We start from the raw sequence: 24,999 nt of genomic DNA, 5'->3' as shown, positions 1-24,999 counted from the left end.
TTCCCCAACCCCCCGATGCTCGTCCCCATAGCAGCTCTGGCAGGAGCCCAGGCTTCCCAGGACTTCATTTCCTGCTGTTGTGGGATATCTTTATATTCGGAAGGTGAAGACGGGCTTATTTGCTTTACAGGTTTTCGTAACGCTTCTTGCTTTTGGAAAATTAACTAGTTTGGGTTTTTGTTGCAAGCTGTATATGCTGGAAACATTGTGATTAAATGCTCCGGAAAGAGTAAGATAAGGCTGCTGATCGGTTAAAATTGCATTTTTCCCTTTTACTCCTACACTTAGAAGAATGGATATTTTTGTTTTTATTATAATCTATCCAATTAACTGCGTGAATAAATATACTGCATTTCTGAAAACTAACACTCCTGAAGAAAACTGCTGGCATGTTCTGTTTAAAATATTATAATCTCTTGCGAATCCTGCACTTCTTTATGTTCAGACAAGAGGTTGTGGGGAAAAATGAGCTTTAGGGCCCTACAGGTATAAATAAATTGGCTGAGAAAAAACCTGCTTGCCCATGTGAGAGTCCAGTTGTCATCTGCACCCTTCCTGGGTGAAGAGCTGGACCCAAATCGATCCAGGCGTGAGCCAAGAAGCACAGGAGGACTGTTACCTGTCCTGGGCTGTCACTCGTGCACCAGGTACCTCCAGTTCCTGCGGACACGTGCTGGGGAGCTCCCTGGCGTGTGGACTTGGCATTCCTGGATGGACCTCTTTAAATTTGATGCTTTCCCAGCCGTGCTCAGGGTGTGTTTGGCAGCTGGGTGTTCTTGGAGCTTAGGGAAAACACAGGATCCCTTCATGTGAGCCTTGTGCCCCAGTCAGATGTGCTTCTATAAGAATTGCTTTATTTTTTTTATTAAGAAATGCTGTGCCAGGCACATAGGGGAGCATTGTGGAGCCTGCATCTGTATTTATACTATATTTTTCCTTCTCCATAACTTGGAACTTGTTGAGAATTGATTTGGCTGCAGGCTTTGGGAAGCCTTGATGGATGCCTGGCAGGCAGAGGTGTTTTTCCTTGCTGAGTTTCAGGAAGACTTCTGCAGCCTCCTTGCTCTTCGAAGCAGGTTGCTGACAACCGAAGTGCCGCGTTGTGACGGGTGGGCACTGCTGAGGTTAAACCGGAGTTTTGTTGTGGCCTTGCATTAGCATCTTTGACTGACAAGTTCCCCCTCTTGAGCTAATTCACCCTCCGTCTTCATGTTTCTGTCTCACCCAGCCTTAGACAGAAAGCTGGGATGGTGATAGCAAAAAGCAGGTTCATTTATAGTCTGATGCCTATAAATATTTGGCTCTAAGTTTCATCTGAAATTCAGTGGAGATGGTGAGGTTCAAAGGGTGTGTTTGAAAGGTAAGGGCTAGGATTTTTGCTTTTTCTTAAGTCTTTATTTTTTTACTCTGTGTATTTGAAGCTTGCAGTAGGCTTTTGTCAGAATTCTTAGAAGTAGCAGCTCTGAGAAGGGACTCTGGGCAGATTTTGGGGTCTGGTGATGGAATTTTCCATGTCAAGCAACAAAAGATGCTGGTCTGATCCCCACTACACAGAGCGGTATTTTCTTTTGTTTGCGGTTCCTACAAATCATCTGTGTGAGTCGGGCTGGCAGAGCACTCCTTGAGCACTGCCCAGGAATAGCTCCAGGACAGGCTGCCTTGGGGACGCAGGGCTTCCTGGTGATGAATTTAGCACTCACCTTGGTGACCCAGACGTACTTGGTGTCTAGGAAATGTTGGGTGAGTAAAGGTGGCAATATGAGGATTGTTGCCAACAAATGGATTTGCAGTGTGGGCTGCATCCGAGGCTGTTATTCCATATCCAGCATTTGTACGTAGAGCTAGAAATGCTCCTGGCTCGGTACCTAAGCCTGGTTTCTTTACTCTCACAAGAAGCTTGCGGAGAACAGTCTCCACCCAACTGGCACCATGTTTCTCATCGGTCAGATGTTGATTTTCATGCTCACACAGATGTTGAGGCCAGCAGATAATTACGCTGCCTGAGAAGTTATCTAAATAGATTTTCCAGATCAAGGCACGGTGCAGGAGAGACACCAAGAATAATTAATCTCGGAGTACCTGGGAGCAGCAGCTGTTCTGCTAAAGCAGGGGGAGAAGCAGAGGTGGAAAGGGAGGTGAAGATGGTCCCAAGTAAACTGGGGCAAATAGTTCGCAAGGCCAGCAGCACCTGAGGAGCTTCAGCTCCCGGGGAGGATGCTGCGCTGGCGGGACCGCCGAGGCAGGAAAGCCTTTCTCCTTACCTGACCCATTTGATTTAAGGGCAGGACATCTTCAGCCCAGGGAGGAGGGAAAGGCTTCAAAGTGGCTTTTAGCTTTATGGACCAATGATTGATGTTTTTTTCTTATTTTCTTTTTAAAGGGAAATAGCAAGTTTTCAATCTTTGTACAGCTGAGCTTCGTTCCTGCTCTCTCCTCTTTGCTCTTCCCATCGCTCTCTCCTGCACCGCTGCCTCCTGCTTTTCCTTGGGACTGTTTTCCCTGCCTACTGCTGTCCCTTCCTCCCTGTACTGGCATTTGAAACTTGTGCTCTTGCTGCTGTGTGTTTGTCACTAGAAATAAAGGTAGCTGGGAACATGGAAGAGACCAGTTTCCCACCGAGCCTGCGGGTGTCTGGTTTATGGATCCCAGCCACCCGGTCCAGCCCGTGGCAGTCACCGAGGCTTGTTAATTCTGAGAACCAACCTCGAACAACATCCTAGATCAGTGTTTGACTGCATCCCTTTAAAGATTCAACATCTAGTGTTGTGTTGGTAGATTCCTGGCAGACGCTTCTGAGATAAATTTGAAATGCTGATGTTACAAATGAGCTCCGATCCAAAGTGCTCAACCTGCAGGTGAAAGTTTTAGCTCATAAATTCAGTAATTGTCAGATCATTATCAAAATCAATATTTGTCTACCATTTTTTGAATATTTATCTTAATGGTTGCTCCAGATTTACGTTTCTGATCCAGTGTCTGTGTTTTAAGTCCACATACTACAATGAGGTTCCTATCTCAGCTTTAAAGGAGAATATAGGCCCAGTTTTAATGACAATGTACAGTTGTACCGACGTGTCCCAAAGCCTGGGGAAACCTGTCCGTTAAAAATTAATGGAGTAGGAAGTCCTGGCATAAAGTAAAGCCTTGAGTGAAATTCCATGGCTTCATGGACTGTTAATTCTTTATTAGGTTTTCCTAAGACTGAGATAAAAGGCATTTTATCTTTTTTAAGGTTTGCATTAACATGTCATTGAGTTTTATAGATACATTGATCTTCATTTGGCTAATCCAGAAAGGGTAATAGAAATGTGTGGTCTATGCAAGAGCAAAGTTAACTCCATAACACTTCAGATTTTTTTGTTATTTTTATTTATTAAGTTTTGGTCAGATACAGAACAGCGGTCGGCATCTGGAGTCGTGGAGTTCAGCTCACTGGGTATTTTTATCTGCTATACTGTTGAAGTTTCTCTCTTTCCTTTTTCTTGATGTTTTTTTAACTGCCTTTACTTTGTAGCTAATTTGGCAGTAAGGCTGATGTGTCTTCACTGAAAACTACCAAAGAGGTCTGGCAGTATATTTTTAAGATGCTGTCTGGGTCTGTGATGGATTTTTGGCTTTCTTGGCTACCTGACAGGTTTTTTTTTGTAAAGTACATTCCAGTCTGAGATGGAGCAATGAAGTGTGTCTTTGGATTCAGAGAAAGGACCCGAATCTGACTGATGTCAATAGGGTTTTTTTCTGCTGCTGTTGCCCATGAACAAAGATTAAGTGCCTGGTCTGCAAATTTCCAGCAAAATGTACCAATGTTGTAGGATGCAGGTGGCACAACGGAAGCGGCACATAGAAAGTCTGCGAAGATAAAGATGATTCTTATCCCCTTACCCTAACAGCGAAATCTCATCTTGGTAGAAATCGGAGGGACTTTGGCGAGTCAGGGTTTTATCTCTGCATTTGATCCTTTCCTTGCCAACCAGTGTGGCCAATCCAAAGCATCAGAGCAGCTTAGATCTCACTTCTCCAGCTCCCACTCTCGCAGCCTCCAGCAGATACTTATTTTAGCACCAGCTGGCTGTGATCCCTTTGAACTCTCTGATCTGAGATTAATGTTAATTTATTACATATCATTATAGGATTATATGTTATCTCTAGGATAATGGAATCCAAATGTTAGAATAGCATGTTTGAGATTTAGTGCTTGCACACATTTTCTTGCACTCAGGAAACAAGAAGAGTTAAAGGCAGAAGACTGAAAAAGAGGTGAATTAATCTGACTGATCGATGCTGGCCAAGAGTTCCAGCCCTGGAAGAACATAGCCAGAGGTTCAGAATCTTTTTGCAGAGTTCAGAAGAGGAGGAGAAGTTGACTGAATTTGCTGAGAAAATAATAAGCATGAAGAAATTGTTATTTGCTTTGTGTGTTTCATGGGCTAAATCCCATGGATAAATTATGCGGCGTGAATTATGTGCATGGCTCTAGCTATAAATGCCAGACGAAGCAGAGCGCTGAAGTGACCTGTATGCTGAGTTTCTGCAGAATTGTATTCTCTAAGCTATGGGTAGGTGAGCAGAACTGGATGTAATAAGATATGATTTGGACTTGAATTGACTCAAACTGCACTTGCGATGTTTCCACACGAAGCTTTATAGGAGACGCCGCTAAGCAGAAGGTGAGCGCAGGTTTTCTTGCTGATCCCCTCGCTGTCCATTGCGGTGGCTTTAACAGGCACACGCTGGCGCGGAGCTGCGATGGAGCCGCATCCTCGGCACGACGAACGCTGCGTCGTGCCCACGCGGGGCTGCTCTGGCACCTTGGGCTAGTTTATCCTGGCCAGTGGGCACTTTGTGCTGTGGTCAAGGCACTGGCCGAAACTAATCATCATCCAAAACTGATCATCAAGGTGATTTGGGGCTTCCTAAGTAGTATGCTGGGTTGGGCTAGTGATGTCCTCTGACTTTCTCAATTTTATAATTCCCCTGTCATTCAGAAAAGAATTAGATCGAGCTTTTTGCCTTCTCAGGCAATCTCAAATCTGATCCAATTTACTTCTCTTGACTCTTGAAGAGTGTTAAAATTCTGTCAGCTGCTCATTCTGCTCATTATCTTTTATTACCCTAATATGTTAACACAAGTGAACCACACAGTAAGTATGACCTCGTCCAACTTTGTTTTCTGCTTGAGAGTTTTTATTCTTTGCCTATAAGTTAATAACTGTCTGCAAGCAAGAGAACTGTATTTGGTACCTCGCGATATGAAAGCCATAATAAGGTTTCACTTTCTTTACACACCAATATTTTGACAAGATCTCCTTGAACTGCCTCCTCCAGAGCTATTGGGAATTTTCCTTGTGCTTAGAAAATCGAACTCTAAATTGCTAATCGGCAACAGACAGAGAAACAAACACCCAAGAAGTCCTGGGTGAGGCTGTAGGCTCCTTCTCCCCTCCCCAAGAGGAGCCGCTCTCCACGTGTGAGTGACAGGCTGCAGCTTTTGATCATCGTAGGAAGAGAAAAGTGGTACCAAGGGATGCTTATTTTGTCCATTCTGACAGCATCTGCTGTGAATTTGTAAAATATGTCAAATGTGTATTCATAACGTAAAATAATGCATTCAAGCATGAAAAGTTATGCTTCATTCTGATACTGAATGTGCTTTAGCAGGACTGTTTCAATGAGCTGGGGAGCAGGGGAGGAGGTCGGCGGGCACCCCGGGGGCGCAAAGCTCTTTAAGTCCCTAACAAATTAATGGAGTTGCCTGAGGCTGTTGTCATTCCAAAAATGAAAGGTTGGATTAAATAAAGGAGTCTGAGAGAAAAGAAAAACTTTGGGTATATTTTTGTGGAGGGGAGACGCCGTCATTAGAAAGGATTCATGTTTCTGTGTGCTGTTCCTTAAGAGGCAGATATAAATTGATAACTTAATGAGATGTCAGAACCGCGAAACTACACCTGTGCAGTTGCTCCTGTGAGAGCCGGAGACCAGTATTGCTTTGGGATCCTGGTTAGTGTTGTACTGGTTGCCTGTGAGAGCAACGCAAAGTACAGGTTGAAGATTGGGTTAGAGAACAAAGGCGCGGATATCTCTGAACTAATAGTGGTGAATGTGTAAAGCCATGGAGCTTTTTCTGAAGTACCTAAAAGCCTTGGTGGCCTCCCAGGTCTTGGTCCTGGAACCTTGTAGCTTGTGCTTAATTTTCCCAGTGGGAAAACTCCCTGACTTAGTGGCAAAGCACACACACTTGAAATAATGTGTGTGTGTGTGTGTGTGTGTTTGCAGGTTGGGGACACAAATCTTGCTGGAGGCAGCAGCCTGCACCTCTGGAGTCCAGTGGGGAAACCCAAGTGAAACCTGAGGTCTTTCTGTAGACAAAACACTGCAAAGATTTCACCAAGGATTTATCTGCATTGCTAACAGTCCCCCAAATCAGCATGTGTAGTCAGGGTCACTGTCCGGGTGAGAAATCCAGCAGTAACGGTGAGCGAAGTGAGAGTTGCTCCTGGTGCTCAGGCAGAGCCGTGGGGCTGGTGCTGGAGCCGGGATTTCGCTTTACGTGTCTCCGCGTCCCGTTGTGTTTTATCCCGGTCCCCAGCGGGCTGTGTGTGGCATATACTCTTCCTGGGATTACAGGCACAGTGGGACGTGGATGAGTGCTGGTGAGACAGAGGATTTTCTGTGCATTCAAGACATATCTGTGCTCTTAATAACTTTACAGGGGTTTTATTGTAAGCTGCTTTTGTGGTTTCCCGCAGCTGTTCGGGCCCATCGGTTGGGAGCTCGTTTCCTCCAAGAGCTTTGAAACAACAGGCTGAAGAATCCAGTGAAAGCCCGTTGCTCTGGAGGAAGGCTTTGAACCAACATCACCTCTTCCCGACAATGCCTTTGGAGAATCTGCTGTCAGCATTTTAATATCCTGTAATTTCTGGCTCACGCAAGGAATTCTTCAATACATCCAAGGGCAGAAGCTTCTATGGGGACAATCAGAAGCGCTATAAAATGATGTACTTGGGTAATCTGTGGATGCAGGAATGTAGAATGTTTGTGGCATACAGAACTTCAAGTTACTTTGCTTCATTTCATCTTTAGGTGTAATACTTGAGGCCATTGGCTGCAGTCACAAGTTGGGGTTTGCAAAGTGAAATGCAGCCAAGATCTGGGTCTTCAGGAGCCGAGGGAGAACTGCCAGGGAAGGGTCAGCCCGGACTGGGGTAGAAGTCATTAATGCTGAAGCAGATTTAGAGAAGCATCCTTGTGAAATGGCATTTGCCCCTTAAAATGTGAATGCAAGCAATGCAGTCAGCACTGTGTTTCTTTGTATTGTTTTAATGGTGAACTCAATCTGGGAGTAATGGCCGCCTGTGTTGGTGATTTGGCTTCCTAAAAATTTGGGAAGTTGGTCTGAGAGGGACTTTGGTTGCTGGCAGGCAGCTGTGCCGTGGCATCTCAGGATGCTGCTCATGCTGGTGCCACTTATTCCCTGTCCGCTTCCTTTTGGGGTGCCGTTTGCTGGGGTTATGGGGGCATTTATCCCAGTCCCTTACTGCTGTATCAGTGAGTAACTTTGTGCGAGATGGAGATGCACTTTGCTATTCAACCTTAGCTGCTCAGATCAATATCTGCGGCAGGAGAGTGATTTTAATAAAAGGACTCTCTCTCAGCTTTCCTATCTCCGTGACAGATAGAGCCCAGCTGACATAAATCCTGGCCTTTCTCCTGTCAGTCTCTTGGCTTTGTGTGACATAGATGTTTTGACACTGAATACAAATATTTCACAGTTGGTTAATAGTTTAGAGCATATATTTAAGAGATTTACTTTTGCAGTCACCTGGCGCCTTTAGTGGATGTGCTTGCCTTGTAAGGCCTTTCTGTTGTCTGGAGAATTTATCCACACATTCCCGTGCACATATTCATTTTCTGTTGTTTATGAAATACCACTGAGGGAAAATGAGTTTTGCTTAGATAACGGTCGTAGGGATCCCTCTCCTAACCTCTTCAGCAGCGAGAACCTCCAGTAGCTGTGACAAACCTTATTTCCCAGGTCTCAGGAGGGATGCTCAGGGGTTTGCAGCGCTGGAAGCACCAGCTCTGCACTGGTGGGATGAAACCATCCCACTATGTCTCAAGAGAAGCAATGCCAGGACCAGTGCTGTGTGCTGGGGAGCCGGGCGAGAGATCCAGCAGCCCTGGAGCTGTCCCTGGGGTGGCAAAGAAAGCAAAGGTGAGCTGCCCGGGTGTGCAGATCACCCTTCCCGAGCCGGCTGTGCCCCGCTTTGCAGGGCTGGTTTTGGTGTCTCTGGCCGAGAAGAGCTGGGGGGTGTCTGCAAGGGAGAGAGAGGTTTTGGATAATCCTAATGCTGCTCATGCCTGGGGGAGACACCTGGACATGGGCTGTGGTGTTTGTGGTTTGTGTTTATGGGGTTTCTGCCCACCAAGCAGCAGGTCATGCAAAACTGTGTGTGTGCACGGCTTAGCGGTTGTCTCTTCCCTCCGTGTAACCAGAACAGGAACCATCTACGGTTAATCAGGTGTGTTTAAACTTCAGTTTAGCTCACAATAGTGGCTCTGTCATTCAGTTCTTTCAGATGATGAATTTGTGACCTTTAGCCGCTGTGCTAATGCCTGTAATTGTAACTAGCAGGACAATTCCCCATTGCTGTTGTATGAGAGGTGCAGAGAAACTTGCCAAGGGCAGCCTGTGGATTTTAGCTGCTGTATCAACACCCCTGATCAAAACTAAAATGGCAAGTTAGGCCAGTGATCAATGCAGCAGAGCGACCTGAGCAATTGCAACAGCCACATTAAATGAGGAAAAAGCATGAGATGTCCTCTCTGGACACCCTCTGTGCACTGAGATTTGGGCAGCTGGAACAGCTCTGTCGAGTTTCTGCACCAAGGTGGCCTTGCCCGTGCTGTGTGATGTGGAGAAAACCCCTTTGTAGCTCTCAGAGCTCCCTTCTCCTTCATGGAATTAATATTTTACACCCAAAAGAATTGGGGAAGAACTCACTGGCCCTGGAAGGCTGTGAACACCTGGCTGGGGAACACAGTTATTATGTGCTTTGTACAGCCCCTGGATGGGACCATATACACAGTGCTTCTGCACAACATACATGTAGTGCTACGGGAGGATATCTGATCTAACTTTTAGCTTTTTCTATCAGACACATTTGAATAAATGCTTTTAACAATGAAGACTTTGGCCAGAAGCATGTGTATGAGAGCGAGGTGGAGATGAATAAACAGGACACGTGATGACATAAGGGTTTATGGCGTGTGGGGATGGGTGCATTACTCACAGATGGTGAAACCATCCCACTATGTCTCAAGAAAAGCTATTTTAAGGATGTTTAGAGAGTTTTTAAAATTTTTTTATTGTGCCTGCTTTTTCTATTACTCCAGCCCATAAAACCAGGTGCTTTAGTTACTGTGTTTCTCACTGTACAGGGCTCAGAGGGAGCAATAAAAGCCTCTAAAACTTACCAGAAATAGCTTTCCTACAGTTACAGATGTCACAGGTTTAATGTCCTGTATCTCAGGTCCTCGCAGGCCTTGACATGATGGTAGCATTTGGAAGAAAAGAGGATCTTTCTTGTCCACGGCAGAATAAAATCTCCACTTTATAACCTATAGAGATGCTGGATCTTTGGCTTAGAAACTGTGACAAATTTAACTAAAACAGTCAGCGTTAATGATTTGGGAAGAATTTGCACTCTTGAGATTTGGACAGCATAGTTTTGGGCAGTTTCACGTTTGGGAAGGAATTGTGCTCAAGTCTGATCGTTCTCAAAGAGAAATGATGGTGTTGGGCAGCAGAAGGGTGTCTTGCCTAGGAAAGTTGAACTCTCACGAGAGGTGAATTTAAGCTGTTATAGTGGTGTAGTGCGTTATGTACGTACTCTTATTTCATCTGTACGTACTCTAAATTCATTAAAAAAATAGGTTTTTTTGTTTTACTTTTAAGCTAAAATAACTTCTTTGGAAATAAATGTACCACTTGGGGGACGATACTGCTGTGATGATGGCACAGCTGTAGCTGTATACCTGATAAAATCTTGTTGTGCAGGCAGATCTGATGTCCACATGGGCTAGCATGGAAATCGAAGCACAGTAGCTGTGTTGTTTGGGTTGCATGCTCTTTCCTGGCTAGGATACATGTGTGGTCTATTTTGATAATCAAGCCTGAACTCCTCCTTCCAAGTAATGAAGTCGTTAACAACCATCTTCCCAGAGAATGGCAAATAATGAGGCAGGGGCTTAACAAGGCAGTTCCTCAACCTTTTATAAGTAGAGCCTCATTTCCTTGAAAAAAATACAAAAATCTTTAATCTGCTGGGTCTAGTGCTGCTATAAAGGTCTTTATTTTCAACTAAGTAAAAAGAAAAATCATTATAAACTTTTGTATATTTGTTTGACGCTTTTACTTTACCCGATCTGCGCATGTGCTCGCCTTGCTTGCGTGGTGTTGCGTTGTCTTGTTTTACGGGTACGTTAGGGATTCACCCCGAGGGGTCGCAGATGAGGGGCTGCAGATTCGGGTTGGAGCACAGATCGCCTGGCCCAGCAGCACCCAACGGCAGATTTCGGTCTGAAGGAGGGAGATGGGGCAGGCACAGAGGGACGCTCCCCAGAACATGCTCTGGCAGAGGTCCCGTCTTTGCATAACGCTGATTTAGGGAGCGCAGCGAGCAGCGTTCTCTGGAGTCCAACACTTCACACGCTTTCCTTGCTGGGATAACGGCAATTCTGAGCCTTTCTGGTTTGCTGCGGCTTTCCAAACTTTTGCTGATAGAGAGCCCTGGATTAACCTTGAGGCCTTTTGGGTATTGGATTACACTTTGCCTCACTCCTTTCTGTGCCAGCAGTGCTGGAACTGGCATGGGATGCTAATCCTGCCGTACCTATTCACTCAGTCGTAGAGGAAAATGTATGAAAACAAATTGCTAGTCCAAGCTAAATTTAGATTTATTCAGTTGGAGTTAATTATAATCTTTATTTAGTCCCAAGTGATGCCTTCTTATCAAACACTTATTATAGCTGAGAAAATTAATTTTTATTCTACCATAAAGGTGAATGTAATAATCTGGGTTCAGGGAAGGGATTACTTTAATAAGATTTATAGGCAGCCTTTCAGACAGTATGGTTTTATTATATTACTATCTGTAGGTGGCCTTGCTTGCGCATGTCTTTCAGTATGGGTGACTGTGCAAAATGCACCCAAGCTAGAAACTATAATAAGTACCAGCTCAGAAACTTCCACATCCAACTTAATTTTTTGGCAACAGTAAGCAGGCAAAGCACTTGACTTGCTTTGAAACACAATAATAGAATCTATTACTGAACTTGTGGCCTGATCAGGGTTTAATTTTGCAGTGAAAAATGTATTTAGTAGACAGAAGATTCACGAGGTCTGGGGTGTTGCCTTTAAGATTTTTGGAAACAGAGTGATGCGCCAACATGGATGTGCAGTGTGGGAAGAGAAGCTGTAGTGAAGAGTGAGCAGCAGATCTGCCGGGGCAGGACTCGCGTCAGGTCTTTGCCCACAGACATCAACACCTCCAGCACCTTCAGCAATCGAGCTAACAGACAGAACAGGCTCCTCCCAAGGGGGATTTATCACCCCTGAGATATAAGTGTCTAGGAGAGGATGAGTGAATGCTGGAGATACCCTCTTGTGTGATTTCTGAGAAGCCGGAGCGTGTGCTGGGCTGAGATACCCATCTCAAATGAGACAGACTGACTCCGCGGAGGGTGGTGGGAATGCGGAGCTTGGCTAACAAAAGTTTGACTGAGACATTTGAAGATAAGTATGTGAGACATTGTCCTGAGTCGGTGAAAGATAATTAACCTTTCTTCAGTTCTAGACATTTTGATTAAACAGACTTCTTTTTTCATTCTTTTTTTTCAATAGTGTTTTGGTTTTTTTTACACTGCATCCTTTTTCTTGTCTTTCAAAACAAGCCAAGCCCGACTAGCCATGTTCTGCAAAGTCAATCTCTGTCCCCACACACATGTAATTAACATTGAGCGTTGAAAAATGTGAACTGGTTGAGAGTCCTCCATTCAGTTCTATCCTTACATCAAACCAGGATGAGAAGAAAAGAATGAGAAAAGCTTAAAGGGATCCTGTCATCTTTCCTCATGCTGCAGTTTTTTTATATGTTGACAGCCTCTGGACTGACTTTAATTCAATATTAGAAAAGTTTTGGGAACTCTTCTTAGCTCCTTCTTGCAGTGTCATTTACATCTTCAAATTATTTTGTTACAGTTAAAAAGACTGTTTATTATGGTTTTTTTCGGTGCCAGTGTGGTTGACTGTATAACCACCTCAAGGACTGAAGGAGTAGGGCTTGGTTTTGAATGGTGGATGATGGAAGTTGTTCCTCTGTGGGACTATGGAGGGTTTTTCTCCTCCCTTTCCTCCCTAATATAAAACTGAGGAGATGAGTCACAGGATGGACTCTGAATATGGGAAGTAAACACTGACATCCTCCTTTCATGGTTATTTCATTGAATTCTGAAGGAGTCAGGAAGAGCGGGAGGCAGGTGTTCATCTGGGCGCCTTGAATGCTCACACAGCCCAAACTTATCCCACTTACGGTGCTCAGATGAGGTCTAAACTCATGGGGGATTTTCACACTGTCATTATCTTCCTCGTTTTCCTGCTCTCAGGATTCAGAGCCAGCATTTTCCCAGCTCTTCCCAGGCCAAATCACCTTGCACAACCTCCCGTAGTTGGGGTCCCTAAACAGCACCAGGTCTTACCCTTCGCACACGTGATAGAAAGTGACCTCTACAGCTGGTCCAGGATTCATTATTCTCCTATAATTTATCAGTTCTAGAATAGCTTTCCTTGTCTAGACACCCTATTGTGGGATACACTGTGTTTTTATTGAAGGATAATGCCTGCATTTCCAGAGCAAAATGATTATTATGAATAGAGCCATTTTTATAGTGAAATAATGTACATGTGTAGTTTGGTCTTTATGGTCGTTAGTGAGGGCGGGTGGGAAGGGCTGGTGATTTTTCTCCTCCACAGACAAGCCATTGATTGCCTCTGGGTGAGTCATGGATAACATCACAGTACTTACTGGCACCACATTACTTGAAATTATTCCTCTTTGTACAAGAGGAGTGTCTGCATGATCTCATGCTACAATTCTGATGATGCTGCAGGAAAGATGCATTTTAACATTTTCCCTGTTTTTCCACAGGTGCAGGATTGGCTTTCTTGGTTGTTTTTTTGCGGAAAAAAGAGATTGAAAAGTTGCATATTTTAAATGCTGCTTGTTTCTCACACCTTCACCTTCAGAATTACTGAGGGCTTGTGGAAGGCTTGACTCCTGTTGAGTAGTTAGCTAAAGTAGAGGGAAGATTTAGATGTGAAACTTGGTTTTTTGCTCTAGCAGGAGTTATTTTCATTTCTAGTTACAAAATGATTAAAGACTTTCCTTTTACTGCAGCTTAACACAGCTGCGTTAGTTTTTAATGCTGACCTGCCATTGCCACCACTGCTCTCCACCGGGATACTTGTTAGATTTCATACATTTTAATAAGAGGCAAAACAAGTATAGCTGGGATGAAACCCCAAGTTACACAAATAGTGGATTTTTATTGCACAGTGTGACCTACATCTGTGGCTTCGCATGTGCTTGAGTCCCATGCTGCTTTTTGTGGCACCAGTCCAGTGTCAAATGAGCTTCAAAAAAAAAAGCGATGGTTAATTTTATGGCTATATAAAAAGTTATCGAGACAACCAAAAAGGCGCTTCATTTGAGGTCCAAGCTGCTGAGAGTAAGGACCAGAAAGGGGCACCTCCCTGATGCACAGCCCGGCATGGTTGGGTTGTGCGCAGTGGCTTCTTCTCCCTGCTCTTCAGAAACATTAGAAGCAGGTTTTCCTTCCATCTGCACTCTCAGAATTTGCAGGATGAACTGGGCTACGAGGCTATTGCCCGACTTTTGTTATAAAATGGGGGTGTTGAGATTTTTACAAGTTGACTTGTTGCTCTAGAGGTCTTAGTATTTGTTTAGTCCAAGTAAGTGTTTTAAAAAGGGCATTTCATTTCAGAAATTAAAGGTAAATATCTCATGTCGCGTCCAACAACGTGTGATTTCCATACATCTCAGTGCCCCAGTAGTCTGAGAAACAGACTGTGTTCAGCCTTTGAGATAGCTCTGGGGATGCTCATTTGGTCTCCATTTACTTTTCTTCAACTCTTGCTCTCTTTTGTTACATAATTAGGACTAACTCACTTTCTGATCTAATGTTCTGCCCTCTTTTGATCTTGCTGGAGTGGTTATTAAAGGACCAGGTGATTTATTAGTTGCTTTGTTACACACCAAAAAGCTGCAAATGTGTCCTGTTTCTGATTGGTGCTGTAAGGAGATGGATGCTGTGGTGTTGACATGCTGAATTCAAAAGGCGGGTTGTTGGCCTGTTATCATATGAAGTATTTCTTTTTAGATGTTCATACAGCATCATAAAATACTGCTTAATTCAGATATCATATTTTGTTGCAGGCTGGTTCTAGGACAAAGCCCAGCCCTGTCTGCTGCTGTTTATGGCTTCCCATATAAGCTTTCAGACAAAATTTGTGTCTCATTTGGTTTGAGTTACAGCAGGCTGATATTCCAGTCCCTGTACCGGTTCTGAGAAGAGGCACTGAATGTTGCCACTGTAATGAAATGGAGGGAAGGGAAAAACATGCCTTTTAAATTTTCTGTAAATCCCTGCTTGGGAGAGGTAAAATATCTGCATAAAGAATGAGGAGGGGGGAGGAAGCCCTACAATGTTAACACAGATGCATTTAAGTCTTGCCTTGGTTTTGGTGGTTCTTTAGGCTCAGGAACTATGTCACTGTTATGTCGCCTCTGCAATCTGGTGTATCTTCAGAGAAGGCAAATTTTCGCTCTTCTCCCAGAAATCAGAGGGCACTTTTGCTTTTGCGTGTCCTTTGCCTATCTGTACAGCTGCACAATTTTTATGATAAGTGCGACTTCTCGAAAGTATTGATTTCAAATGTAGTTCATTTTATCTACAATTAATCTAGGAACGTGCTCGTCTGCATTTGGCTTCTTGGCGAAGAAACGCCGTCCTTCCTCCCCTCGCCACCCCGGCTTTTGCAGGAGCAAAGTTCACTCCCAGTGACCGAGCTGTGCAATCACACATTGACATGGCGAGCCAGCCCTGTCAAGGTGCTCCATAAATAGCAGAGCAGTAATGGAGCTGCTGAAACATCCCTTGGTGACTTTGGGTCTAGAATTGGCATTGATCTTCTCCCTCCTCCTCCTGCTCCGGGCAGGACGAGGTTTGACCCGCAGTGTGTTTCCCGAGCGCTTTGTTGTTCAGCGGTGGGATGGAGGTGTTGGATGAAGAGCAGCACCAGTAGTGGGGCATTGCCTGGCCCTGCTAAACAGTGCTCACCAGCCTCTGCTCTTTGCCCCGTCCCTCTTGGAGGTTGTGGTGGGGTCCTCGCCTTGTCCAGCCTCCCGTCCCTGGTGCTAACGGGCTCCAGTGTCCATCCCTGCAACAGCACCATCTGCTTTGCGTGATGTCTGTCTCATCCGTGTCTCCTACCCCTTGCACTGCTTGTCGCTTGGTTAGTCGGGAGATACTACCTCTGTCTTATTGCTTAGTGTCTGTTGGTTATTGCTACTCACACCCTATATCTTCCCATAGAGAACTGGGGTCTTCAGTTGCTGCAGGGGGTGCGCCAGCTGCCTGTCGTTCATTTGGAATGCAAAGGGATGTGGAAGGAAAGGGTTGAAGTCAATATTCTCCACTAGAAAGCTGGTTGTCCCCTATGTGAGTTACGCTACCGTGGCAAGCTGGCCCAGCTCCATGGGAAGAGAGGAGATGGTTCCTCATCAGCTGGGTTTTGGCGTTCCTGCTGGGTGCCCATGTCCGTGGCTGCGCTCAGCTGGGGGCACTGGTGTGTTGTGGGAGCTGGGCTGAAACATTTACACATGGGCACAAAAAAACAAGAGGAAACCCAAGTGGGCTGGATGACGCCGTGGCAGCTGCTCTGCAATTGCTTTTGCTTGTGGAGCTGGGAGGGCAACCCCAACCTAATCCTCATGTGGAGTATCATAGAACCATAGAATAGTTTGGGTTGAAGGGACCTTCCCAGCTCCCCCAGTGCCCCCCCTGCCATGACAGGGACATCTTCACCAGCTCAGGTTGCTCAGAGCCCCATCCAGCCTGGCCTGGGATGTCTCCAGGGATGGTTCATCCACCACCTTTCTGGGCGACCTGTGAGAGAGGAGATTGTTGATATTGGATAAGAATTTTTCTATGCTGTTGTATATTTTTGCATATTTATTCCCACAAAGAACATTCCAAATGCCACAGGAAAACCTTGACACAATGAAATATACAGCAAAACTAAAGGCAGAAGTATTGGGATGGAATGAGAAGCATTTAAACAAACATAGATCGTATCAAGCCACTGAAAATAAATGAGCAGAATTTAAACTGAGAACAAGAGTGGAGAAAAGTCAAATGGGTGAGATTTGCCCTAGAATCTGCCTTCGATAAGTGCAGGCTTTAAAAATACAAAATCTGAAAAAATAAATTAAATATTAGAGCTTTTATCAGTGCTAAATTGTGGCTGTAAGTGTCTGAGTCATCTGGCTTGTACCAGGTGTAATTGTTTGTGGGGTTGCTGTGTTGTGTATCTGCTCTCCCCAGCCCTCACAAACAGTAAAATCGCCGCTAAGCTGCAGCGAGAGACAACGAGAGCTTTGACCTTAGGATCTGTCATTGTTCCTTTGTTATCTCTCCGTATTATGGAGCCGCTTCATTTGAATTCATCTGGTTTCTGTTTATTTCTTCTGTGGCAGTCCCAGGAGTCTGCATTCACCGCCTTTTTGTTGGAGCATATGAATTGATAGTTTGAAAGACCCACCTTTTCTTTCTGGTAGAATCGGAGCCCAGATTGAATATATCTCACTATTAATTAGAGATTGGCCCAAATCAAAGACGTCTATTTGATCCCTCCCTCCCTCTGGAATCTTTTCTTGCCTGGGAAAAATTGCTCAGTGCCGACTGGAGGATTGACCATTGTGTTGGAGAGAAACTTTTGTGGTTTCCAAATGTGTTTCATTCTGGAATTAAACCAGAAAAAAATCTTTCTGAGCGTCTGCGAACCTTGTGCATGTAAAGGATTTCTCTCCTCTCAGGTTCACTCTTGCCTATAAATCAATCCCACTGAGACCTCTATCAAACCCCATATATTTTTGTGTGAAAAGGCTTGATTTGAAGAACACACAGCTCTTATCAGTTTGCCGCTAACTACCAAATTACTGACCTGGCAAAGTGGTTTGGGAGTGATGCAGATTTGCTGCCTGCCCTTTGTTTTTTGTGTTAAACTAAATAAAAAGAATGTTCTGTTTTATTCCCTACTCATATTAGATATGCTAATTTCTGATGTATATTGAAACACGGACGAGAAAAACTCAGAAGTTTGATCTGGCAATAAAAGAACAAGAACAAACCAGTAAAAAGTTTTAGAACTTAGATTGAGATCTGGCCAATCAATCTCCTCCTTTGTTTCATCTGGTACTTGATGAATAGCTGTCAAGCAGATATTGGGTTGGGGAAGGTGGGGAAGGAGCCGTACAGCTGATGCCGTTGGATGTTTACAGTGTGTGATCTTTGAGCCGACGGTGTTATTCCACGGTACCTGTGTCGGATTGTTTTGTAATTGTGGCTAACAGCATTGATCTCTGGTAATACATTGCTTTTGAGAAAAACCGAGGGGCATGCTAAACAAATGCTAGAGTTGTCTTTCTGTTTCCTTTTATCTCTGGCCTGCAGTGGTGGAGAGCCGAGGAGGGATCATGGACAGCATACAGAGATTTTCAAACCTGCCAACGTACCTCCCTGCGAGCTATCACCTCTGCAACGCCGACGTTTTCTTCTTCCTCAAAGAAGCCAACCAGGATATCATGAGGAACTCCAGTTTGCAGTCTAGGGTGGATTCTTTCTTTATATACAAAGCCAAACTGCCACCCGTCCTAAATGCCACGTATGGACCCTTTTCTGTGGAACAGGCCATTCCCTTGGACCTCATGCTGTCTTCTGCATCTTTTGATTTCACAAACAAATTCACTTTTAATTGGAAATTAAAATCACACATAATTGACAGCTCCATCTATTCCAACAAACCTAAAATACAAACCTTGTTCTATATTGCGGGGAAGGACTGGGATGACTATAACTCTGCAGAGAGGTTGCCTTGCGTGAAGATGTTTGCGTTCCTGGAGTCTAGAGAAGTTGTGGCCAGCTGTAGATTGACAGGTCATCTAGGATTATGTGTTGCAGAGCTGGAATTATCCCCTAGCTGGTTCAGCTCCCCTCCGCCCCTGGTTTCAGAGGAAACAGCTTCCATGGAGGGGATTACCGTGGAGCTCTTCTATAAGATTTATACAGCAGATGGGGAATGTTCTCCAGAGGATGCAAGATGGGAAAACAATATCCATGCAGGTCAAGATAATGAACACAAGGCTTTGTCAGCTATGGAGAGGATTGGTAGCATCATTGTTTATCCAAATCAAGACAAATTAAAACAGTCTTCACTGAGGCTAGATGAAAATATCGTTATTCATTTACCGCTGAACCCGGTCAGAGAAGGTGACATTGTGACCTTTCATGTTTCCCTGGCTGATGGCTCTCTAGCAGACCAGTTTGTATTAAGGTAAGAGAATTTTTCAAGTGCTGTATGCTGAACAGTCTACAAACAGGGACAAAACGATGCCACGTGTAATTTCTTTGGTTACATTCATTGTTTTCCTGAGAGAACTTAAGCATTTCCTCTCCAGCTGGGGAAAAAGTATAAATAATCTTGAATTATCTGTGTGGATGATGCTTTTTGGAACACGGGAGTTGATTTTAACGTATGAGTTATAAATGTTTGTATGACGATATTTTTGTTTTAATTCCGTTTGCTTCTAGCGGTAATTCTGCCTCTTAAATGATGCCTCTGTAAGGAGCCACGGTAACCGCTGCGATCCATCGGTTCACAGGAGGGTTTTCCATTTCTTTGGTGAAGCTCCCTCTCTTTCTGTCAACTTTCTTACCATCTTTCCAAAGCACACGGGTTACAACTTGGCGAGGAACTATTTTGTTGCATTGTACAGAGCGGGGCTGAGAGGTGGGAAGATGAGATGAGCCTCTGCTCGCCAGCATTTGGACCCAGACTTTGCAGGTTTATCTGTGACAGCCCATCCTGCTCACTCAAGCTTTTGACTGCTCGTTGCATGGCCTATTTTTGTTTTAAGTTTTGAGACTTTCTGGTGACCTTTACTTGCGAATCTGCCTGTAATAGGAGAATTGGGGCATTTCTAACCACCCCGAGAGGTAGCGCTGCGTTGTTGTTATGTCCTTAGCTGTCAGACTGTGGGTTCAGAGCTGCATAGAGACCAAATTCACAGAGAAATGTGAGCCAGACTGGAGAATAAAAGGACCAAAAGGTAATTGGAAAGTGTCATATTCTGTGAGAACGCGAGACGCCTGGGAAAGAAGGAGTTTCAGCCCGTGCTCACAAACCTCAAAACAGAATCGTGCTGTACTTCTAACGTTTTGATCCGAGAAGGATGGGAGCAGACCATGACAGAAACGCACTTTGGGGACAGACATTGAGAAAACAGACAGCGAATCTTATGCAGCACTTTCAAATCGTTCAACTTCTGTAAAATAACAAGTGCATGTTAATAAACTTAAAGTTTGCGATGCGAGTCAGGACAAAGTGGTTCATAGCGCAGTGAACAGGCACAAAGAAATGGTCCTCAATATCCCAAGCAATTCCATCTACTTAGGGTGTGTGGGGAATGTGTGAGAAATACCATAGGTTTAACCAGACTTTAAAAGGCTTGGGTCAGGAAGGGTCCTCCTATAACCCCAATTTATTCTTCCCTTTACCTGGGTTTACTGTTTTTTCCTTGTTAAATGTAGTTTTGGCCAGCAGCCACTGTCAGTAGATGGACCAACCTCCTGGAGCAGTCAGGTTTTAGCATTTGTGTATTGATCCTCAGTGCTATAGCAGAGATTATGGAATTTGCCTAAGGCTCTGCAAGGATTTAACATCAGCTCTTAATTCTCAGTTTTTTTGTTCTCTTTGCCACACCATGGATAAAATTCCCCAGGTATTAGAGGCAACCTAAGGTGAGGATGTTTTCTTTCTAGGGGAATGTATAAAATAACTTTTACTTTGTAACAAAGTGCAAGGGTAGAGTTTTGACATTTCAACTGGCCGGGAAAGGAACAAAAACTTCTTGCAAAGATTATTTTGGTTTTGAAAGACAGCGTTTCAAAACTGTTTCTGGAAGTGCCGAGCATAGTAAATAACGTGGGGTTTCAAGAGTGCGGGAACCCATGGAATCGAGGGCTTCCAACCCGGGGAGCCATAAGAGCCCGGTGACCACCGAGACCCCCGGCTTGTCCCCCAGGTCCCGCGGCTCACGTGTCGGTGGGCAGGAGTCTCAGCATGGGGAGCCGGCGTCTCGCTGGTCCCGAGCACTCAGGTTTCCATGGGGATTTCCTCCTTTGAAAAGTGTGGGGTTGGTTCATCTCCAGGAGGTGTTTCCATTACAGTAAATCAGCGTGTTTTACTTGCCCAGAAATATTTCCTCAGAAAATTCGCTCTTGGCTCTATGTAGTCTGGCCTGTCTGGTCTTTTCTTTGGCTTTGCTTGCGTTGTGCTTTTCATCAGAGAAGCTGTAAGTGTTTTTATTTAACCTTCAGTTGAATGTTCAGTAAGAGGCAAAATGCGATTCTGCTGATGGTTCACCCGTTCTCCAGGATGGAGAGAGCATCAGCAACTGTTGCTGTGATTATTGCGAGTGACATGGAGAGACTATTCAGCTGAAGTTTCCACAGTAGACGGGGAATTATGCCGAGGAAAGTACAATCTCTATAGCGCCTGCATCTAATTTATGTAGTTTCCCTCGCAGACTTCCAGCTCAATGCTAATGTCTGTAAAAACCCAGAAGGTTTTTATATACATAGAATTTCTCTACGTTATAGCCAGAGAAAAATACATTGGAGTGAATGTTTGCCTTGGGAAATATATTTTTACCTAATATAAATGATTATTTTAAATCATATCGGCTATAAGTGGAGCCGGGTGAATTGCAGTCTGGCTTATATGAGACAATAGATCAAAATCAAGCCATTCTCAACACAACATTTGATGCCGACCTTGAGCTCTGACAGCATGCAAAAGAACAGATATGCTCAATTTTGTGCGCCTCTTTGCTGTTTCATGCTATGTTGTGTAGTATTTGATTTTATGTCGGATTTTGTTCTAGCAAAACTGACTTCAGTCCTCATATGAGAGCAGGTTCTTCCTCGTTTTGGTAAGATTTGGGATTCTTAACCAAGCTTGGAAACGGAAGAGCAATTGGAGACAGTTTCTTGATTCAGCAATGGGCTGTGTTGAAAGAGTCTTATTTGTCAGAGCCCCGTCTCTCCAGAAATGTCATTACAGGGCGATGCTGCAGGTTGTAGGAGAAGCTCCAGCTGTCCCTTCCAGTCCCTTTCGTCAGCCTAAACTGGTTTTGCTCTGCTTGAGCTAAGTCTTGGTTGGTTGTTTTCATTCAATAACTAGAATTCAAGATTGACTTGGAGCTCTAGTTGTGCTGCGGGCTGGGGAATTGGTTTCTTTTCTCACTGCAATCCAGCCAGTGTGACTTGGTGTAACTGTGGGACCCAGATACATCGTGGGCAGAATTTGGAGGCTAAGCGTGCATTTAATGTTTTTGCTGTGCCTGACAGTCATATTGCTCACTTGGTTGACAGATGATCTATACATGTGTGCAATGAAATCCTTATGACACTGGAGATTAATTTGTGGCCTTGCCAGTCTGGTCTGTACTGTAAAATTTACCATCTGTGAACATAAATTTTGCCCATTATGTTAGGTGGGTTGCCATTAAACATAGTTTAACCATCAAGACAGGTGAAATGGGCTATGCTGCCATGATTAAACTTTTTTATGGGCTACCCAGTTTAAAAAAAAATGGAAAAAATAAAGGAAAAATGAAGCACAGCTTTGAGATTCCAACAGGACTAATCGATGCATCAGTGTCACAAGTTTTCAGACGCATTTTGTCTCTTGAGGCGCAGGGATGTCTTCCTTACTGACAAACATAGATGAAATATAGTAAATGAGGAAAGATGATGACCAAAGGAAGGGGTAACACCAACCTTTGTGCTCTTTGCTAAACAGAAGAAGCCTCCTGATATACATGGAGGAGCTGGAAAAGAGCGGAAAACAATTCTTGCTTAACTGGAAGGACAAAAATGTCCCCCAGCAGCACTGGGAATGGCCTGTGTTTCTTTTGTGGTGTATGGTATTAGTCAACTCTGTCTCGAGACTCAAAGGGTGTATTTAAAAGAAAAATGGGAGTCATTTTGTACAGCAAGAAAACGTTTAATGGGATAAATGGACAATTGCCTCTTGGTTATAGGAAAGAAACCAGGACATTCTTTTTATAAATGAATGGCGGAGTTTTGTCCCGTTTTCCAAGTCTCCCCATTTAAACCATCAGCGAGGATGTGCTGGTAATGAAGGCTGAACACTAATAGCAATTTGTCGGGTCACAGACAAAAAGTGGGTTTGTCGGCATTCGCTCCACGTCCCTAACACAAGCGGCCCATCCTTCTTTTCTGCCCGATCAGAATAGCAGCGGGGATTGGAGATATTCCAGGAATAATAGTGAGGGGCTGAAACCAGGTAATGAATCCCATGCTAGAAGAATGAAAGCGGCCGCGGTCAGGATGCGGTTCTGTGTCTGGAGGGGAATGACGGGACTGTGCAAAGAGACGGCGCTGTCGCTCGGTGCCTTGGCAACCTCGGGGAGAAGGATTATCCGCTTCTCCCTGCCATGCTCCGCATATTGCAGGGCACACATAAAACATTTCTCTTTGATTTTTCTATCTTTTTTTTGTTTTGGATGAACCAGTACAAGGCGTAATACACACCGGTTGGCTTTTACTGATTATTCTCACCAGGAAAAATGATATTAAGGATTTATATTAATAAACATATATCCATATGGAGGAGGCTATGTCTCCTGCTAAGGAATAAAAATTGCACAGGCCATTAAAACTGACTTACAAGGCTTCTGCGTTAATAATGAAAGATCTGTAGAAGTCTGAGCAGCCGTCTAGAAGGCCAGAAAAAAGATCATTAAGAGGATGTCTCCTGCCAATAGCTGCCAAGAGCAAACAAGGGAAAGGAAACAGAAGGTTTTAGGTCTGGAAATGCATAGAAAATGAGAGAATAGAGACTGTGTGGAGCGCGGGGTGGCTGCGCGCGAGGAGGAGGAGGAGGAGGCTCCGCGCAGCCTTCGCCTGCAGCGAGTGGGGCGGCAGCGCGGGGTTATTGCTGCCCAGAGACATGAAGCATCATCTTTATGATGAAAATTCAGCACAAGCAAAAGTGTTGAGAAAGGGAAAAATGGACTTGCAAAATGAATCAGAAATGCTAGTTCAGATTTAGAAATAATTACAGAATTAAAGCGTAACTGGCTTCTTGGGAATATTTGTTTTTTACCGAAAGATGTTAATAAACCCAGAATGGATGTTTGAATTTGTTATTTCTTGATTTTTCTCTGAGCGTACATCGAACTAAATGTAAAATACAACATAGCAATATGTAATGTTGTTAAAAAATATCAAGCACTGCAAAGCCTGGGAATGCCAGAGATGTCTGTGCAGCCTTAAATCTGTCCCCAAGAATGTGCAGATTGTAATATATTTCTTAAAGACAAATTCACACTCTTTAAGATGTTCTCCTTCATCCACCGCATCCATTGACTTGCTCCCAGTGTTTGGTGTTTTGGGGTATTTTTGTCACTGAATGAGAAAGGGAGAGTAACATCCTTTCAGGACCCTCTTGCAAAGCCTGTGGGAATTGTCACCGGATTGTGGTTGTTTTTTTAGCTTGGATAAACCCATTTCCATCAACTCTTTCAGAAAAGGCTGAACCGCTCTTTATTTCTGTTTGAGATGGACACATAGCTCCAGTGACCAGAGCCTGATGCGATGCTATGGAGTTAAAGGTTTCAAAAGGATGATGTATGGAGTAGTTAGACCTGAATCTGTGCTGACTGAAGTGAAAAAGGCCCCGTCCCTGGGTACCTGCACCAGCCAACCTGCCCCGGAACACCCTGCACAGTTTCCTCTCCTTTCTCCTCACTTTCAGATCACCTTCTCTGCCTTCGGCACGTTGCGGAGGGAGGAGAAAACAAACCGCCCCCTCACAGTGTCTTAAAAACATTTAAAAGTGACAAAAAAAGCGCAGCGCTTATTTCTAGAGCTCGAGCAGTCCTAAAAGCTTAAAAACCGATGGATATCTGACAGTGAATAAATGACCCAGTGAATCCTGAAAGACCCGGCAAGACTACAGTCAATAAAGCTTTTTAATGGAATTTTAGATAAAGGTCAACTATCTGCTACAATAATCAGCTGTCCGCGATCACTCTTCGTAGGAATAAAAAGGGGAACGGCAGCGAGAAGCTCCGGTTGGTTGTGGGGTATCTGGGGTGTTTGAAACACTTCCAGATGGGATCGTAGCATCATGGTGGTGAAATGGTATTTTTTTATTGAGGTATTTTCTGATGGTGACTTCTGTTGCCCTGCAAAAGGGGCCCCGAATGTGCTGCTTTGTCCAGAAATGCAGCCGCTTGTTCCTGTGGCGTTATTAAGGTGTTGTTAAGGTAGAGGAGGTGATGGGAGGTTCTGGTGCTGAGTTTGGGGGACTGTGGCAGCTGTCCCCACCATCCACCCCTTCTCTTGGCCACCGTGGCTTGGGGACACTCCCTTCTCTGGGGAAATGTTCGCAAGAGCTGGAGGGGAAGGATTGACCAAAATGCTGAAGCAGTTTAATTAAAAATATTCAGCCTGGCTGTGTATTTCACCAGATTATTTTTCACTGAGAAGGCAAGTAGTTAGACAGCTAGTTATTTTTATTTTTGACAGTTTGGGAACATTTCTTGTGTG

At 44.3% G+C, this 24,999-nt stretch overlaps 1 protein-coding gene across 1 annotated transcript in view; it reads left to right on the top strand.

The window, feature by feature from the left end:
- Positions 1–24,999, top strand: part of TMEM132B (transmembrane protein 132B) — a gene marked incomplete at both ends in the record, with an annotated part of 212,651 nt that overhangs the window by 42,060 nt on the left and 145,592 nt on the right. Inside the window, one exon of the mRNA XM_080355208.1 lies at positions 17,812–18,691. Coding sequence (XP_080211334.1) covers positions 17,812–18,691 — 880 coding nt within the window. The remainder of the gene's footprint in view (positions 1–17,811; positions 18,692–24,999) is intronic.

This window comes from Nesoenas mayeri, assembly GCF_963082525.1.
Source record: "Nesoenas mayeri genome assembly, chromosome: 17".
In the NCBI taxonomy this organism is placed as follows: Eukaryota; Metazoa; Chordata; class Aves; order Columbiformes; family Columbidae; genus Nesoenas; species Nesoenas mayeri.
The sequence above is the reverse complement of the archived record's forward strand: the minus strand, read 5'-3'. Positions and strand labels throughout refer to the sequence as shown.